The sequence below is a fragment of the Bos mutus genome, chromosome 24 (assembly GCF_027580195.1).
Source record: "Bos mutus isolate GX-2022 chromosome 24, NWIPB_WYAK_1.1, whole genome shotgun sequence".
Lineage (NCBI taxonomy): Eukaryota > Metazoa > Chordata > Mammalia > Artiodactyla > Bovidae > Bos > Bos mutus.
The window spans coordinates 10,999,362-11,018,190 of record NC_091640.1 but is presented as its reverse complement, the minus strand read 5'-3'; the positions used below and the strand labels follow the sequence as shown (position 1 = coordinate 11,018,190).

The following is an 18,829-nucleotide window of genomic DNA, read 5'->3' as shown; positions in this document are numbered from 1 at the left end:
AGCAGCAGTTTGTAAATCACTTTTCTTTTAATATATTATCTCACTTGAGTCTCACAGAAGCTCTTTGAGACTGGGGCACAAATTATCATTAGTTAACTTCTTTATGGGGGCAAATTAAAGCTGAAAGAAAGTTCTACAGGTAAGTAATAAGCAATGGGGCCCTGCCTTGACCCCCAGCATTCTGCTCACAGACCATGTGGCCCTCTCACTGTTGATCACTGTCCATTTAAACTCATGCCAGACGTTACACTAGAATTCTTAGGGGCCATGTTAAGGGATCTAATATATAATAATAATTTAATGTTTACTCTGGGATCCTGTTAGCAAATTCATAATTTGTTTACAATATGACAGAATTACTGGGAAAGCAGATACAGCTTAACTAGTTTGGACTCCTTCTGGGCTAATAGTTGTATGTGTGGTCAGTCTCTCAGTCGTGTCTGATTCTTTGTGACCCTGAGGACTGTAGTCCACCAGGCTCCTCTGTCCATGGGATTCTCCAGGCAAGAATACTCAAGTGGGTTGCCATGCCCTCCTCCCGGGGATCTTCCGCGTCTCTTGTGTCTCGTGCATTGGCAGGTGGATTCTTTACCACTAGCCCCCCCTGGGAACCCTGCATAGTTGTCTGTATGCTCCAGTTCTCCTCATCCTTGTCTGTTTCTCTTTGGCCTTTATTTTAAATTGATTTTGCTGAGTTTTAATTCAGTGGCATTTGACTGAAAAGCCTTTCTCTGTTTAGTACACTAATTTGTTTATATGGCACTGGATATTGAGTTTTGAAAATGACATTAACTGTTTTGTGGGGGTCTGTTAGCCAGTTTTCCTAAGTGCTCCTGAGGCTGACATTCTTTGTGTGAGAAAATGGCTTTTAGAAGTTCCGGCTGCATTCCACGGAGCACCAGGGTGTTTGCTCGGCCAATGCATTCTCTAGAGTGGCCAAACATATGGAAGACATCTTAGAGAACTGGAAAAAATAAAAGACACAGAAAAGGGAAAGGAAGGGTTTTCTGGTTTCTATCCTCTAGAGAACTGAATTGATGTGCCCTCTGGGCTCAAAAGGAAGTCAGTGTCTGTAGAGTACAGTGTAAGGAATCGAATACCTCAGCCTTGAAAAAGCTCTGGTGTTACCCCTTCGAGAAGCTTGAAGGTAAAACAGTAGGCAGTATTCCACCCTACGGCTGTGTGTCATTTATATTTTAGTTTTCTTGCTTTGTATTAAAAAGCAAGTACATACAATGCAGATGGGAGAATATGTGTATCTTCTTCCTAAGGGGATAAGCATAGGAATAAGATTGTATTCTGGAATGATACATTTTTCCAGCTTTGTGGCAGCAGTGTTGCATTGTAATCTTGTAGCTCTGGGCCCTGCAGAGCTGTGGATAAGAGAGCATTCTTCACTATTTTCATACCCTATTTCCAGAGGCTCTCTCATCTGTGCAGACTGATTCTGTTTGACCTGTACCAAAACTCAGCTATTTACTGATTTCTATTACAATAAAATATGTAAGCATTTTTTTAAAAAAACTATGAACAGTATTAAAAAAATTATTACATTTAAGTGAAGCCATGGGAGGAGGCATGCCTTTCAACACTGCTGTGAACCAGTCCTCGTCTGAAACTCTGTCCTTGGCTAACCCATGTCTGAGACCCTCCTTGAATGGTTTAATAGCTTTCCCTTCCTCCCTGAATCATCCAGCTTCTGGTTTTTCTTTCCCTTTCATGTATACTGAGGGATTTAACAATTATTCTTCACAACTTGAGTGTTTGTAAGGAAGGAAGGGGTGGGTGTCTCAGTTTCCATCCCACAAAGTTTTGAGACTTTTTTTTCGCAGAAGTATGCGCATGCGAAGAGTTGACTCATTGGAAAAGACTCTGATGCTGGGAGGGATTGGGGGCAAGAGGAGAAGGGGACAACAGAGGATGAGATGGCTGGATGGCATCACTGACTCGATGGACGTGAGTCTGAGTGAACTCCGGGAATTGGTGATGGACAGGGAGGCCTGGCGTGCTGCAATTCATGGGGTCACAAAGAGTCAGACATGACTGAGCGACTGATCTGATCTCTGATGCGCATGTAGGTGGCTCGAGTTGGGAAGAACCCACCTGCCGGTGCAGGAGACCTAATGATGAGGGTTCGATTCCTGGGTGGGGAAGATCCCCTGGAGGAGGGCATGGCAACCCACTCGAGTATTCTTGCCTGGAGAATCCCATAGACAGAGGAACCTGGCAGGCTACAGTCCATAGGGTCGCAAAGAGTTGGACACCACTGAAGTGAGTTAGCACTCACACATGAGAAATTACAGTGAATATACTTATTTTCATGTAATTATTAAAAAAAATATTTTTCACTGCATTAAAAGCCTGTCTAACAGTTTTAGTCCAGTCTATAGATTGGTCCTGCAAGAATTAGACAAGGTTTTTGCTGATGGTGGTAATGATAAACTGCTTACAACATTTGATCACACTACTTGTCACCAGAGGAGACTGTCACTCAGCGGGATTGCAACGGAGACTTGATTTTGTAAAGAAAGTAAAAATAAGATCATCTTAAAAGATGTTCTGGAGAAAATGCATGCCTTGGCGGTACTAAACAAAATCCTGTCACTTATTGAAGCTGGTGGCACTGTTTTCTCGAGTAACATAATATTCAATGCATCATGTGCTCTTTTCATTTTTACTTGACGTGCCTTGATTTTCATGTTAGATAAATGCAAAATAGGAATAATTTTGGTATGAAATCTGATGGATTTGATTGTAGAAAGCCTTAGGCAATGTGTTCTTGTCTGTTGCATTCCAGGGCAGAAGGGGGTTGGTGTAGGAGATTATGGGAGAATTACAAATAGGAAATAGAGAAGAACCAAAGAACAGCATATTCTCTCAATTACAAGATGCATTCCCCTCACCCCTACATTTTGCCTCGTACAAATAAAGACATCTTAAAATGATAACATACAGATTTCTTGTTCTTTTGTGGCAGAATTATGATTATGGTGCACCTTATGGTCATTGAGCTTATGCCACGGTAGACCTTGATGCTAAACTGGTCTTTACTTTGGAAAGTATTGGAAGCCATCCATGATCTTGAGCTGGAGAGCAATGAAACTGTTAATGTTCTATAAGATGCAGGGGACAATCACCTAATAATAATATGTGTTAGAGATGTTTTAAGAGGGGAGACTTGTTGAGAGTCTGTACATTTTGGGGATGGTGTGATTTGCTTCACTGTTAATGTGTGTGAGAAATAATGAAATCCTGATTCAGGGCAGTGATGGGTGAGGTAGAGACAATAGTAGGGGTGGCTCTTGAGGTGGATAGGTCATGGTGGATAGGTCTGGTCTGTCATGCGCTCTTAACTACTGTTAACATTTTGGAATACTTTCTTAGTTTTATAGTAGTATTTATATAGTGATTGTGTAACCATAATATATAATCTTTTGGATGCTTAGCATTTTCCATGATATTTCTCATCTACTGTGAACTTTTTTCTAAAAATCCTTCAAAAGCATTATTGAATGGATGCATAAAAGATACATGATTGAATGTTTAAATTATTTTCAGTCTTTGCCATATTAAAGGGAATGATTCAGTGGAATGCTTGTATATAGATCTTTTCATGAATGATGGTTTTCTTAAGATAGACTACAATAAGCAGAATTAGTTAAATATTTAAAGCTCTCAAAAAAAAAAAAACATTGGGAGTTGACAACTGTTTGGGGGTGGGGCTGAAAGGATCAGGAGGCATGGGGGCTTGGGGCAAGAAAAGCTCAGAAATTCAGTAGCTATAAACTGACATTTTGCCTTACTAATAGTTGGTTTTTTGTATCGGGGAATACAAGAATCTAAGATCTTTCAGGTCATTCAACTCTTATGATGGGAGGTGAGGAGCGGGCAGCGTGATGTAGATGAGATTCAGTAAAACACAGACTTTGCTGCTGGCAAGATCTCAGAGTGAAATTTGACCCTTTTAGGTAAGTTTAGACACAGCACTTAATCCTATTCAATAACACTTTCCTTCTGTGTAAAATTAGGCCAATAATGCCAAGTGCAGAAGTTTGTTAGGAGAATTAAAGGCCCTTTGGCCATGTGTCTGGCACATAATTACACTCAATAAATATTAGCTCTCACTGTTAGCATTTGAATAAGAGAGCTATAAAACAATATGTGAAGCAGGGCGGATAGAAGTCAGGATTGCACATATAAAGCGATAAAGTAAGTATTCAGTTCAGTTGCTCAGTCGTGTCTGACTCTTTGCAACCCCATGGACCGCAGCATGCCAGGCCTCCCTGTACATCCCCAACTCCCAGAGTTTACTCAAACTCCTGTCCATTGAGTCAGTGATGCCATCCAACCATCTTATCCTCTGTTGTCCCCTTCTCCTGCCCTCAATCTTTCCCAGCATCAGGGTCTTTTCAAATGAGTCAGCTCTTCGCATCAGATGGCCAAAGTATTTGAGTTTCAGCTTCAACATCAGCCCTTCCAATGAACACTCAGGACTGATCTTTAGGATGCACTGGTTGGATCTCCTTGCAGTCTAAAGTAAGTGTAAGAATACACAGAAAGGAATAGAGGATACAGTATTTAACAGAAGTAATGGGGTTTTGAGTTAGTCTGGATCTGATTGTCAGCAGGAAATTTTTCTGTCATTCCTTCTCCTTGATTAAAATGGTCTCTTTTCACATAGTATTGCAATCCAGAACCCACTGGTCAGCCACAGTGGTTACTAATAATTGTTTTATGTTTGACATGTAACCGTACATGTTTATTCTGGTATGGACTTCTTTTTTATTTAAATCACAGATAATATATATATAAAAAAAAAAGGAGATTCAGTGGCACTTTTAAAATTAATTTTTTGGATCAGTAGCAAAGGAAGTTTTTAACAAAAGCAACATAGAAAACTGGGGGGAAATGCCCACCCCTAATGATGCCCTCCAGAAAGGTTTCCTTGTATTAATATCCCTCAGTAGCAGGCTTCTACCAGAAAATTATTATCATCACAGCACTGCTGCAAGGAGTTTGGGGTGATTCAAATTGAAATAGAATAATACATCTAATCCACATATCTGTAATGTGATGTGATGAAACCCAGAGAAAATGTGTAACATTTTAAGCCTCACAGAGAGCAAATGGGTTTTCTTAGTGTGTATATTTGTGATACTAATTGAATTTGTGCATAAGATATCAGACAAATTGTAAGTATTATTAACAACACTTCCTTTAGCATATGCACCCCTTCCTGACAGTTGTGTTAAGGTTAGCAAACTGTGTAACGTTACTTTCTGTAAGCTCGGGACATAGATTTTTAAAATAAAAAAACTAGTTCTGTTGAGTTCGTTTAACCAAATTGCAAGCTGAGGTCAGGAGAAAGAAATTTCCCTCTCCCCTTATAGGTTCTTCTGGCTGGCGTAAGCACTAAATTCATATGAGACAGATTGACAGGAGAAAATCAGACAAATCTGAAATAGAGGGGAGAAACCCGGAAGAACTTGCCACAAGGGCTAAACCCCTCACCCTAACTACCATCTTCAGTTAAAGGCAAAAGAGGATGTTGAAGGTAGTGGTTTGGGACTTCAAAGGGGAGAACTTTTCCATAAACATGCATGTTTGGTGAGCAGATGTTTGCTGGGCCAGGCAGAAGGGCTGGGGTATAGAGTGGTCTTTGGACCCCAGGTCCCATCGAGCTCCCCCCACCACACACCCAGCTCATTCTTTGCAGGCATGTTTGGTTATAGCTGTCCTGGGGGAGCAGACCCCCTATCTGAATTGTTTTAGGCAGTTAGAGGACAGGTCAAAGTTTCTTCCTGAGTCTTTTAGAGACACTTCGGGCTGCCAAGTTTTTCTCCCCTACGTTCCTATAGCTTTATTACCTTTATTATATTTCTTTAAAGACACTTACCTCTAGGGCATTAAACACAAATCCAGACTCAGCAGCAGAAGGGTAAGGCATCCCTTGGTTGCCTTGGGTGCTGAGAAGGCTCACAAGAGACTTGACTTTCCTCATTTATTTTTAAATGATAATGTTATTTAGAGCAGGAAAAAATGTCTTCTCCTTAGGTCACCTGAGTCAGAATACAGCCTTGTTATTTCTTACACCTGCTGTGTTTCCCATGAGACAATTACATACCCTGTGGAGGGTCCTGACTTGGAAAATGGGTGTGTTTTTTATTTAGGAAGATTTTGTGTTTGTTGAAATAAATCCAGGAATTCTTTGAAGGCAAATTATTGCCTCAGCTCTGCAGACATGCTTATTTTTGCTTTTTTATCTAATTAATGAACCTGTGTGCCTTTTCAAGATGATGTCATTAGTCAAATGGAACAATATTTTCCTCAGCTTCTTCTGTATTCCTTTCTTCCCTTTTGGTGTGTGAATCTTAGATTGGGTGTATAATAGCATGGTCTGGAGATCTTTTAAAAGTAATAATAATGATAAAGCCCATGGGCACATACTCTGATCGAACTATTCTGTGGTGTGTGGGTGTGTGTGTGGGTGTGTGTGTGCGCACACAATCGTGTCCGACTCTTTGCCACCCCATGGACTATAGCCCGCCAGGCTCCTCTGTCCATGGCATTATCCCGGCAAGGATGCTGGCTGCTGCTGCTGCTAAGTCGCTTCAGTCGTGTCCAACTCTGTGCAACCCCATGGACAGCAGCCCACCAGGATCCTCTGTCCACAGGATTCTCTAGGCAAGAATACTGGAGTGGGTTGCTGTTTCCTTCTCCAATTCTGTGGTGGGTCTAGGTGTCTCACCACCTGGGTGAAGAGAAGATGCTTGCCCTGGGCCGTGGAGAACTTGAGAGGCTTGTGTAAGAAGAAGCATATCGAGCTTTGGCTCCTGGGCTCAGTGAGTTAAGGCCCTTCTGCTTCTTCCTGTTTTCCAAATAAAAACCCCCCCACGAGAATCCTCCTTACCCTTGTGACTGGTTCATTCACACATGTGAAGTGTCTAGAAATTAAAGGGTTTGGGAGCATGGGAAAAATAAGAGTGTTTCAGGTGTGGACGGAAGGAAACGAGTGCCATTCCGCCCGGGGAAATGTCTTTTATTAAACTGTGCCTCCTGCAGCTTCTTCCTAGTGGCTTCCCCTTCTGGTCTCCGTGTGCGCATCTCTCACCAAATTGTGCAAATGTGCTTCTCGCCCACCTGTGCCCCTGCCGGAAGAGGCCTGGGGTGTGTGAGCACAGATGTCCTCGGAGAGCCAAACTCTGCCACTCATTAGTCGGTGAGTGAGTTACCTGCGTCCGGGGAACAGACGCTAAGTCAGGGATATCCGTGCCTTTCGGGGATGTATTGGAGTGGTTTTCACAATCAAAATTGGTAATGAAGGGAGGGAGGCAGGGCTGGGCAGCGGGAGGGGGTGAACTGCGGTGCAGTTGCAACCTGGAAGGGGGCTAGTCTCTGGGGATGTGTGCAGCTGGCAAGGCTCTTCAAAGTCGACCTGGATTAGGGGAGCAGGGGGAGCTTGAGATCAGCCAGTCATTGCCTGGGGGATGCCTCCGAGAAAGAAGTATTACCTTCGGTAAACTGGCTCTCTTTGCCGTTTTTTGCAATTTGCCAGATTCGTAAATATCCCCCAGGTGAGTGACAGTTTTGGGGAAGAATTTAGCTGAGAAGCATCAGCGCCTGGCACTCCCAGCATTTCCTGGGGTCAGGTAGGAAGTGGACCTGGGAGGTCAGTGCCATGACACCCCATGATGACAGCCAGAGGGGTCCCCACCCATGGCTTGAGGTCGTCAGTTCAGGGGGCAGCTCCTATAGCACATATTTGAGCTCTTTTCTTGGTGGGATTTACAGGAAGGTCAGTAAGATGAACTACAGCCCCTGATGCTGTAGGTGGTCTTCAGGTTCCAATCAGTATGCACCATTTTCCTCTCATCACCCAGCCTGCCTCAGGCTGAGGTTCCTGCACTTGTCCTTGTAGCATCAAAATGAGGCAAGAGAGTATCTGGAGTCACCCAAGCGCCCAGATGCTGATCCTGTTCTTCCTGTCTCCATTGTGTAACAGAAGGCTGCCTCCTACTGGTGGTCAAGATGAATTACACCTACCAGGATGCAGTGCTTCTCTTTGTGCCTTGGTCCCTTGGTCCCCGGAGTCCTGGGACAAGGCAGAGAGCACTTGGAACCTGGTGGAATCACCTCGCTCTTGAAACAGAAGCATCAGTAGGAATGAGGATAACACGGGCATTCCCACTATAATTCTAGTTCCTGGTCTTGTGTATTCTACTTGCCCCAGGAAGCTCTGTGGTGTTTAAGGAGGCATCTCCCTCCAACAGAGGGTGTTTTCCTACAGCAAGTGATAAGGGCTGAGAGAGACTGACTCCAGCACTTCCAGTAGTTGAATTGGGTGCTGCAGCCCAGCCTTTGGGATGAAGTGGGATGGGATGGGGGTGACCCACCGTGGATCCCCTGGAGGGGAGTCTCAGGTGTGAGAAGAACCTCTGAGGTTTGAAATCATGTATTTTCTTTCCACTCCCAGTTTGTTTGCTTTGCTGTTGTTCAGTGGCTGAGTTGAATCCGACTGCGGTATTTCTGATATTTTTATCATAAGCATATGGCAGATGAAATTGTTAATTTTTTTGAGTAGACATGCAGTGTTTCTGTGGGAAAATTCTACTCAACCTCCACTTCAAGAAGCAAAATTTAAAGTCATCCTCCTGAGAAGAGAGCTGAACCCTTCCAAGGGTTTGCTCTCTAACTGTTTCTGTTTTGTGACTTGGCATTTAGGCGGGAGCCAACAAGTGGAGAACACTGTGCTCTCACGATGAAATTAGGTGACAAGGAGTTTTGATCAGTAAGAAGCTGACTCCAGGCAGATTTTTTTTTTTTCAGTTGGTTGAAAGGTATGGATGCGTGTCCTGGAGACAGCAACCGAGAGATGATAAGATGTGTGCCGTGGAGCTTTCTCTAGGGAGTAGCATATAGCACATGGGATGAAAATGCTTCTCTGAGTTGCTTTCACTCAGTCCCTGGTGAAAAAGGCAGGGCTCTTCACATGAAGCTCTGAGTAACCACGCCATAGTCATGAGCATGGAACTTTTTCAAACTAAAGCAAGATCTCCCCCACTAAGGAAGGCAGGTACTTCAACAGTACAGCTCTATGTGGATGTACACGTATGGATAGAAAGTGGCATTTTATGAAATACTTACAAATGCATTACTTCATTTTATCCTCACTTCAGGGTTTAAGGCTAAGTGGACACTGAGGATGCTGATTGGTTGTTGCTGTTGTTCAGTCACCAAATCGTGTTTGACTCTTTGCAACTCCATGGACTGCAGCCTCCAGGCTTCTCTGTCCCTCAGCATCTCCCGGAGTTTGCCCAAGCTCATGTCCAATGAATCAGTGATGCCATCCAATCATCTCCTGTTGCCCCTTCTCCTCTAGCCTTCTATCTTTCCCAGCATCAGGGTCTTTTCCAGTGAGTCAGCTCTTCACATCAGGTGGCCAAAGTACGGAAGCTTCAACTTTAGCATCAGTCCTTTCAATGAATATTCAGGGTTGATTTCCTTTAGGATTGATTGGTTTGATCTCCTTGCTGTCCAAGGTACTCTCAAGAGTCTTTTCCAGCACCACATTTTGAAAGCATCAATTCTTCAGCTCTCTACCTTCTTTATTATGTAGCTCTTATAAATGCACATGACTACTGGAAAGACCGTAGCCTTGACTGATCTATAAGTAGCAATAAACTGGAAATTATGTACGATCAAGGCAGCAAGACATCATATTGAAAAGCAGAGACATTACTTTGCCAACAAAGATCCATCTAGTCAAGGCTATGGTTTTTCCAGTAGTCATGTATGGATATGAGAGTTGGACTATAAAGAAAGCTGAGCACAGAAGAATTGATGCTTTTGAATTGTGGTGTTGGAGAAGACTCTTGAGAGTCCCTTGGACTGCAAGGAGATCCAGCCAGTCCATTCTAAAGGAGATTAAGTCCTGGGTGTTCATTGCAAGTGGAGAAGGCAATGGCACCCCACTCCAGTACTCTTGCCTGGAAAATCCCATGGATGGAGGAGCCTGGTAGGCTGCAGTCCATGGGGTCGCTAAGAGTCGGACTGGACTGAGCGACTTCACTTTCACTTTTCACTTTCATGCATTGGAGAAGGAAATGGCAACCCACTCCAGAATTCTTGCCTGGAGAATCCCAGGGACGGGGGAGCCTGGTGGGCTGCCGTGTATGGGGTCGCACAGAGTCGGACACAACTGAAGCGACTTAGCAGCAGCAGCAGCAGTTCATTGCAAGGACTGATGTTGAAGCTGAAACTCCAATACTTTGGCCACCTGATGCAAAGAGCTGACTCATTTGAAAAGACCCTGATGCTGGGAAAGATTGAGGGCAGGCAGAGAAGGGGATGACAGAGGATGAGATGGTTGGATGGCATCAGCGACTCAATGGGTGTGAGTTTGAGTAAACTCTGGGAGTTGGTGATGGACAGGGAGGCCTGGTGTGCTGCAGTCCATGGGGTCACAAAGAGTTGGACATGACTGAGCAACTAAATTGAACTGAAGACAACAAGATAAGATTCAGTAGACATACCTCTGGCTCCTTTGCCTGGACCTAGCTGTTGATACCACTCTGCTGCTTAGTATGGACTGAGACCCCAGAATGAATGAATGTTGCCACTGCATTAGGGCGAACTTTTCCTGAGGATAAAAATTCCTAGTAGTCCTTTTTAAAATACACTGTTTTTTTGTTTTGTTTTTTCTTTTAAGAGCTGTTCTAGGGCATTTTAATCTTTCCTAAATACTTCTGTATCATATTCTTTTCCTTTATTACTTTGTGAGTGTGTGAGTGAAGGTCACTCAGTCATGTCCAACTCTTTCCAACCTCATGGATTATACAGTCCATGGAATTCACCAGGCCAGAATACTGGGGTGGGTAGCCTTTCCCTTCTCCAGGGGATCTTCCCAACCCAGGGATTGAACTCAGGTCTCCCGCATTGCAGGCTGATTCTATGCCAGCTGAGCCACAAGGGAAGCACAAGAATACTGGAATAGGTAGCCTATCCCTTCTCCAGCAGATCTTCCTGGCCCAGGAATTGAACTTGGGTCTCCTGCATTGCAGGTGGATTCTTTACCAACTGAGCCATCAGGGAAGCCCTTTATGTGTAGTAATGAAGGGCTTCCCAGGTGGCGCTAGTGGTAAAGAACCCGCCAGCCGATGTAGGAGACATAAGAGCCATGGGTTCGATCCCTGGGTCGGGAGATGCACTGGAGAAGAAAATGAGAACCCACTTCAGTGTTCTTGCCTGGGGAATCCCACAGACAGAGGAGCCTGGTGGGCTGTAGTCCATAGCATTGCAAAGAGTTGGACAAAATTAGGCGAGTTAGCATGCATGCACATAGTAATTAATACCTATACTTCTTAAACCACGCATCTTCCTCAAAGATGCTTCACAAGAAAATTGTGTTCCATTACCTGGATCACAATGATAATTATAAATTAGGAATACTTCAACCAGAAAAAAATATGACTCTTGTACTTGTTTTCATTTGTAATATTTCTTCAACAGCTTGATAATTACATCGTATCCAGTGGTAAGTGGAAAATATCTATTTAAAAGCATAATGAGAAAAGAAAACTTGCATGTAATGTGTATATTCAAGCAGTTTTTTCCCCTGCCAATTATTGTTTAAATCTGCCCTCCATACTTATTATTTTAACCTTGTGAAAGTTTAGCAAAAGTAAACTGCATGAGTTCTAACAATCTGTAACACAGTTTTAAACTTAAAAAAAAAAAAAAAAAAAACTAGAATAAGTAAATCAGAAGTAGAAAATTTACCTTAGAAATCTTTTGCCTAATGTTCAATATATAAATCATTCTCTGATGGATTACCATGCCGTTCAAAGGAACATATGCATATTTTGTGTTCAGCCATCATTACTCCATTTTTGTGTACAAATGTAGCAGCATAAACTTTTGTTTCTATAATATGCATTTGTGTTTTTTTTGTATTCAAAAATTCATTACAGAAAAATTATAACACCAATTATAATTAATTATAATGTTAAATATAACATTATTTCCATCATTGTATTTCGTCATTGAGGATCACAGGCTTTCTTTTTTAGTTTTATATTTTTAGTGTCAAAACTTTCATGATAAACATTCTTTCATGATAAACAGTCTCAGTTTCATCTTATGACTATATTGGTCTTTTTTTGATATGAAAGTATAATGTTTTCAAAAGCAATACATTAATAAGTACAGTCCTGACATTATAGTAATTTATTAATCTTACCCTTCTACATCATCTCAAGTAGTTGTAACAATTGTTCAATGAAGTTCAAGTGCAGGTATTTTATAGAGGAGGGGAACCAGGAGAGTAAAGACAAGATCAACAGTTAGGTCAGAAAACAAGCAGAGCGGAACATGTTCATAGAGGGAAGAAAAGTGGGTCAGTGTATTGAATTGATTTTTTTACCTCAGTAGATTGAGGAATATTTTCCATTTTCAGATGGATCACAGTGATAGATCAAGTAGTTTATATCAGGTCCTAGTTGATTAAATAAATGCAAGAAAAATGTCAGAATGCAGTGCATTGATCTGTTGTTCTTTATAATCTTAAATTGAAAACATAGTGTAGTTGCTCAGTGGTGTTCGACTCTTTGCAACCCCGTGAACTATAGCCCACCAGGCTCCTCTGTCGCTGGAATTCTCCAGGCAAGAATAACGGAGGAGGTTGCCATTCCCTTCTCCAGGGGATCTTCCTGACCCAGGGATCGAACCCGGGTCTCCCGCATTGCAGGCAGATTCTTTAATCAAGAACATGGTATTCTGCCATGTGAGAACGTCCAACGGTCTATAAAGCCTCTTTATGCGTCTGTGTCTGTGTGGAGAACTGTATAAGACTTACGGAAGCAAGAATAAGAAAGCGTGCCTGTCCCTGCAGGACTCTGTCTCTTGGGGAACACAAAGGTATCAATGTGCAACTGTTACCCTGGGCATAGAAACAAGGTTTCTGAATTCCCTCTCCCTGGTTTCAGAGGATTAGCGAGAACAAACCAGAGATATGGGCTGTTTTTTGTTTAGTTTCTATTCTTTCTACTTAATGCTATTAAGACTTAAAAGGATAGAAATGGAAATAAAACAGGCACTACTTTTTCACAAAGTGAATTATAAATTTACAAAATTTACTACAATAGTTTGTTAAGTATGTGGAATATGATGATAAAGCGAACCCAGCTCTTAGGGTGGGAACACAACGAAACCAGATTTTCAATAGAAAGCAGAATTAAAGGCGTTTTGTCAGAGAAATGCAAACAACATGTCTTGTGGGGAAAATAGGATTGTTAAAATTTCAGTAAAAGGGAGCTTTCGTTATGTCGAGCTGGGTGTCAGATGCTGGGTGAGATGATGGAGGCCGGATCTGTAAAGGGATGGACCTGATTTCTCTGCTCTGGCCACAGTGACTGATCCCAGGTGCCTGGGGCGTAGAGAGCCCTCTGGGATGTGGGAAAGGGACACTCGGGGATGGCCCGTGGCCATGTGGAGCTCTGTGCTTAAGATCTGGGGTTAAACCCAGAGACCATGGGAAGCAATTAGATGTATTTGATGAGGGCTGTGACATATCCTATACTGTACTTCGGTATAGTTTTAGGAAGATCATTGCTGACATGCAGTGTAGCAGTGTAGATGATATGAGTTATTCAAAGTGAAGAGTAGCTGGGGAGTTTTGTTATAGCCTAGGTGGAAGATTTTAAGATTCCAAGTTGGGATTATTGTTCAGAAAGACTGAAGAAAGGGTTGATGTGTACAGGTGATGAGTACGAAATTCCATTGAGTGGGGGATGATGGAGGCCTAGTGGATTATTATTATTGTTTTTTAGCTGAAGAATAATTGCTTTACAATGTTGTCTTGGTTTCTGCTCTGCAGTGTGAATCAGCTCTGTGTATACATACATGCCTCCCTCACACCCCTCCAGGTCATCACAGAGCACTGGGCTGAGCTTCCTCTGCTAGACAGCAGCTTCCCACTAGCTCTCTGTTTTACACATGGTAGTGTATCTATGCCAGTGTTCCTCTCTCAACTCGCCCCATCTTCTCCTCATAGTGGATTATTAAACACATTATACTTGAGGTGCATGTGAAGTGTGCCTTGCGTCCTGGCCTGGGTAGATTATGATGGAATCCAACAGTTTCATATTTCTTACATTGTTACCAAACACAGCAGTGACACAGGGACACAGGATTCGCGTCATACTTGGTTCGCCTTCCTGCTTATTTGGTCACCTTATCATGAGCTGGACTCAGCTAAGAGATGTGTGCTCCTCACTGTGTGTACTCATTTGCCAAAAAAAGAAAAATGTAAATATTTACTTTTGGAGCCACAGCAAATATTTTGAAAAAGATATAGAGATGCAGACAGTAAAAATGAGTTTTTTTTCTGGTGATGAATCAAGATTTTGTTATTTAGATGAATCAAAAGATGAGGTTTATGGGGATATTGGCAAATGAAATAGGCAAAACATCATGAGTTCTACTCTGCTCCAAATAGAGTGCAGATCTTTGTTTTTTATGGTGTTTTTCATTTATTGCTAATTTGTTCACTTACCATATTGGGACCATAGACATTTCTTTTTTCCTGGCCACAGGTCTTCACTGTAGAGCGTCCTACTCTAGTCTGTAATAGTCATTTACAAAGACTGTGCAGCCGTGTTTATGTGTGTGTGGAGGGGACGGGGGGACTGCACTGATAGATTGCCATTCAGTAGTTTCTCAGCATTTTTCTTTGCTGGGCATGCTTATTCAGCACAGAAAGGTAGTAGTTTTTCCTAACAGCATGGGTTTCACTTCACCTATTAAGGTTAGTATAGTGGGCGAAGCCTCACAGATTTAGTGTGTGAATCACTGATAATTTCGTCTCCATCTTAATGTTTCCTAGTTGATCATTTACTTTCAACAGTAGATGCCTCTACTAACCTCGCAAGGACACCAGGTTAGACTTAGAGTGTTTTTATGCTTCTGAATTTTGGCAGTGGTTACAAGTCTAGTGATAGTCCCAGCTAGGAGAAAAATGTCAGTGATGGGGAGAGTGATAGATTTCAGGGCTCCTGCAGTGGATGGATGTGTGTGTGTGTGAGAGGCTGGTGATGGTGGTGGCAGTTAGAGGTAGAAGAAAAGAATGCTGATCCTTGAATGACTGGGAAAACAAGCAATATGAACCGTTTTTACCTTTGAGCTCTTTCGCTCTCAGTAATGGAGAACAACTAACGGTATTGTATAATGTCAAATATGGCATCAGAGCTCAGGCTGAAGGTCATTTTTGGTCATTTCCTTTATGGAAAGGAAGGCATCCTCCCTTACCTGAATACCCCAGGAATATTGGATCACCATGCAGTGAAGGTGGCCGTCAGTTGATAGGAATTAGTTAAATGAATCACAAGGGCTGGTCCCGGGAATGGGAGCCCATACCTTTGATTAAGATGCAGCCTGGGTATTACTTATGTATTCACATGGTCAGAAGCTCTTTCTAATATTTCACACTACCATCAGCAGAGAGCCTCTGTTGACCCAGAGAGGAACAGATGAGGCAAGGAGGGGTTGAGAGTGTGGCTGTGAGAGGTGTGTGCAGCTGGGGACTCTGCTTTGGGCTCGTGCTTAGTCACTTTAGTCGTGTTTGACTCTTTGCGACTCCATGGACTGTAGCCCGCCATGCTCCTCTTCCATGGGATTCTCCGAGCAAGAATGCTGGAGTGGGCAGCCATTCGCTTCTCCAGGGGATCTTCCCAACCCAGGGATTGAACCTGCGTCTCCTGCATTGACAGACGGATCCTTTACGCTGAGCCACCAGGGGAGCCCCGCTTTATTCTCACCTGTCATCTTTTGTCTCTAGACTCAGGTCTTTGTGTTGTTGAGTGTGGTGGAGTCTACTGCTGTTCTGTGGTGTCAGAAAGGTCCCTTCTGGCACGTTGTGAAGTGTGTTGATGTAAACCCCTGGAAGCATTGAGCATCTTTAAGATCTAGAGGGGCTATCTGGTAGGGGCAGGTTGCTTTATTCTGCCCTGAGTTGAGTTCTCCTTTGTAGCAGCTTTTAATGTCCTCCCCTCACAAGACACAGCCCATCCCCCAGAAGCAGGATGCCAGTGCAGGAGTAGAGGATGGGCTTTCCACCAGCCTGACATTTTCATACTCCTGTGCATGCTGTGTGCTGAGTCCCTTCAGTCATGTCCAGCTCTTTGCAACCCCATGGACTGTAGCCCACCAGGCTCCTCTGTCCATGGATTTTCCAGGCAAGAATACTGGAGTAGGTTGCCATGCCCTCCTGCAGGGGATCTTCCGGACCTGGGATCAAACCCACATCTCTCATGCCTCCTGCATTTGCAACTTCTTTACCACTAATGCCACCTGTAGGGATGTAGCTGCAGAGTTGGCCACATGACCTCAGGCCTTTCTCTACCTCAGTTTCCTCATCTGTTAAAAGGATGATGAAGTCAGTCAGTGTGAGCCTGGGATGGGTTACTCTGTAGAGAATATTAACAGTGGTTCCTGGAACACAGGGAGTACTCAATAAGTCAAACTTGAGGGATTTTTAGCTTGCCTCATACAAGCTATTATATATGTATGTAATAGACACCCTGAGAATGACTTAAGAAAATTAAATAATTCATTATATTTCAAGAACACATCTTCTCCATATGCTGGATAATCTTGCTGCACAGTGATTCACTCACTAATGCCACTCTGAACAAAGCTAAATTAAAACTTGTGGCAGAAATTAATTTTTTGTATCATTTTGTCCTGGCTGAAAACTACAGAAACGAAAGGATGAATCAGGTACTTAAGTATTCCGAAGCCGAGTATAAACACAGCTGTTACAGTGCAATGGAAGGATCACTCAGAGAAATTCATGGTACAAATGTAGTATTCTCAACAGCTAAAGATGGAAATGGACTGGGTACCCACTTGCCTGAATAGTTTCCCATATCCTATATTTTTCGCACTTTGTCTTTTTCTTGCAATGGCAGGTGGATTCTTACAATGAATCCACTCAGTGGATTCCACTGAGCCACCTGGGAAGCCCCATACACCTTGTCTTTTAAAGAGTGCCAACATAGTTCTGCAGGGCAGCCTTGCTATTTGGTAAATTGGGTTTTCGCCTTTGTATTATTTGCAGTCCAGAATCACAGCATTTCCTGAGGATGAAAGATTGTTGAAATTCTGGATTGGGTGCTGCATTTCTCAGGTTATGAAATTCAGGGAAAGATGTAATTATTTCCGAGTTTCCTCAGGTTCCTCTGTTCGACATAATGTTCTGACATACACAGAAGGGACAGCTCCAGATATGAAATGCAAATCAGTAGGGGCTGCCCCTGCAGCCAGAGCCGGGGTTAATCATGCAAATCTAATGCAGTGCTTGGTATTTCAAGAAAGGTTTTAGTTGAAGTCTCAAGCACATATTGATTTAAAATTCCTACTTCAGAGAGCAGTGTAATTTTTTTTTTCCAGCTTCAAATTTTAAAATATAGAACAGGATTTGGAGACCCATTTAGTGACTGGACAGCCATCCATACTTAATAATCATGAGAAGTTGTGGGGGTGCAAGGGAAGGGTACCCGAAAAGGATGTGATGATTTCTAAGCATTTTACTTAATGTATTAGATCTAAACTTACTCATGTGCTCGAATAAGTCCTTTTGCTTGGAGTAAGATTGAATTGACTGGTTGTACAAGTTTACTGACTATCTGCTCTGGTCAGGGAAGATGGCTAAAACTGGCAAGGACACACAGCGAGTTTCTAACTTTGGGAATGATAAAAATTCCTTTGGAAGTGAGGCTGGGTACCAGAAGAAATGCAATTGTCTTGCTCACAAGTGCAAGCTGACACATTCTAAATAGCCTTTTCCACTGTGCACAATACAGGTCCGCTTATCTTTCCAAGAACAATAAAATTTCATGTGCTGCTGCCTGACATTAGAATTATTTTTACATATCTCCATATCGCTGACTCTCTTGTAAGTTAATCTCATCTCACATGAATTTTTCACCAGCTTCACTCTGATGTTGATAAAGGAGATGGTTCCATCAAATACATCTTGTCAGGCGAAGGGGCAAGTTCCATTTTCATTATTGATGAGAACACTGGGGATATTCATGCTACCAAGAGGCTGGATCGCGAGGAGCAAGCCTACTACACGCTTCGAGCCCAGGCGTTGGACCGGCTCACCAACAAGCCCGTGGAACCCGAGTCTGAGTTCGTCATCAAGATTCAGGACATCAACGACAACGAACCCAAATTCTTGGATGGCCCGTACACGGCAGGGGTTCCCGAAATGTCACCTGTGGGTGAGTAAGCACAAGTTGGTCTGACACTATCTGATTTGGGGAGGTTTGTGTTTAAAATTAAATCATCATAAGTACCGGAAAAAGAATCACATTAATATTTGTATAGAAATTACTATTTTGAGTGAGGGAATGTTTGAGCTGTGTTAGTAGCCAGTGTCTAAATTCTGCTTTTTGACACATTATTTTATTTGTATGGAAATTCTTCTTTTATACTGCTCAGTGTCTTCAAGAAATTACCTAGGTCTTATCATCCCTTTTCAATTTAATATTTAAAATTAAAAAATGAGAGAATCCCCTGGCAGACCAGTGGTTAGAATTCAGTGATTTCACTGACCAGACCCTGGGTTTGATCCTTGATAGGGGAACTAAGATCCCACGGGCTGTGTGGTATAGCTCACCAACCACCACCCTCCTCAAAAAAAAATTAAAATTATGCTTAAGAGGTTAAAAAAAAAAAAAAAACTTCCAAATAAACTTAGTATCAAACCAAAAAAAAAAAAATTCCAGACACATCCTTGTGATGATTTAGTTTTCTTTCTCCCCATGTT

General features: G+C 42.6%; 1 protein-coding gene across 1 annotated transcript in view; it reads left to right on the top strand.

Moving 5' to 3' along the window:
* The window catches only part of CDH7 (cadherin 7), a 149,331-nt gene that overhangs the window by 50,946 nt on the left and 79,556 nt on the right, over window positions 1-18,829 (top strand). Inside the window, exon 3 of the mRNA XM_070361469.1 lies at window positions 17,987-18,281. Coding sequence (XP_070217570.1) covers window positions 17,987-18,281 — 295 coding nt within the window. The remainder of the gene's footprint in view (window positions 1-17,986; window positions 18,282-18,829) is intronic.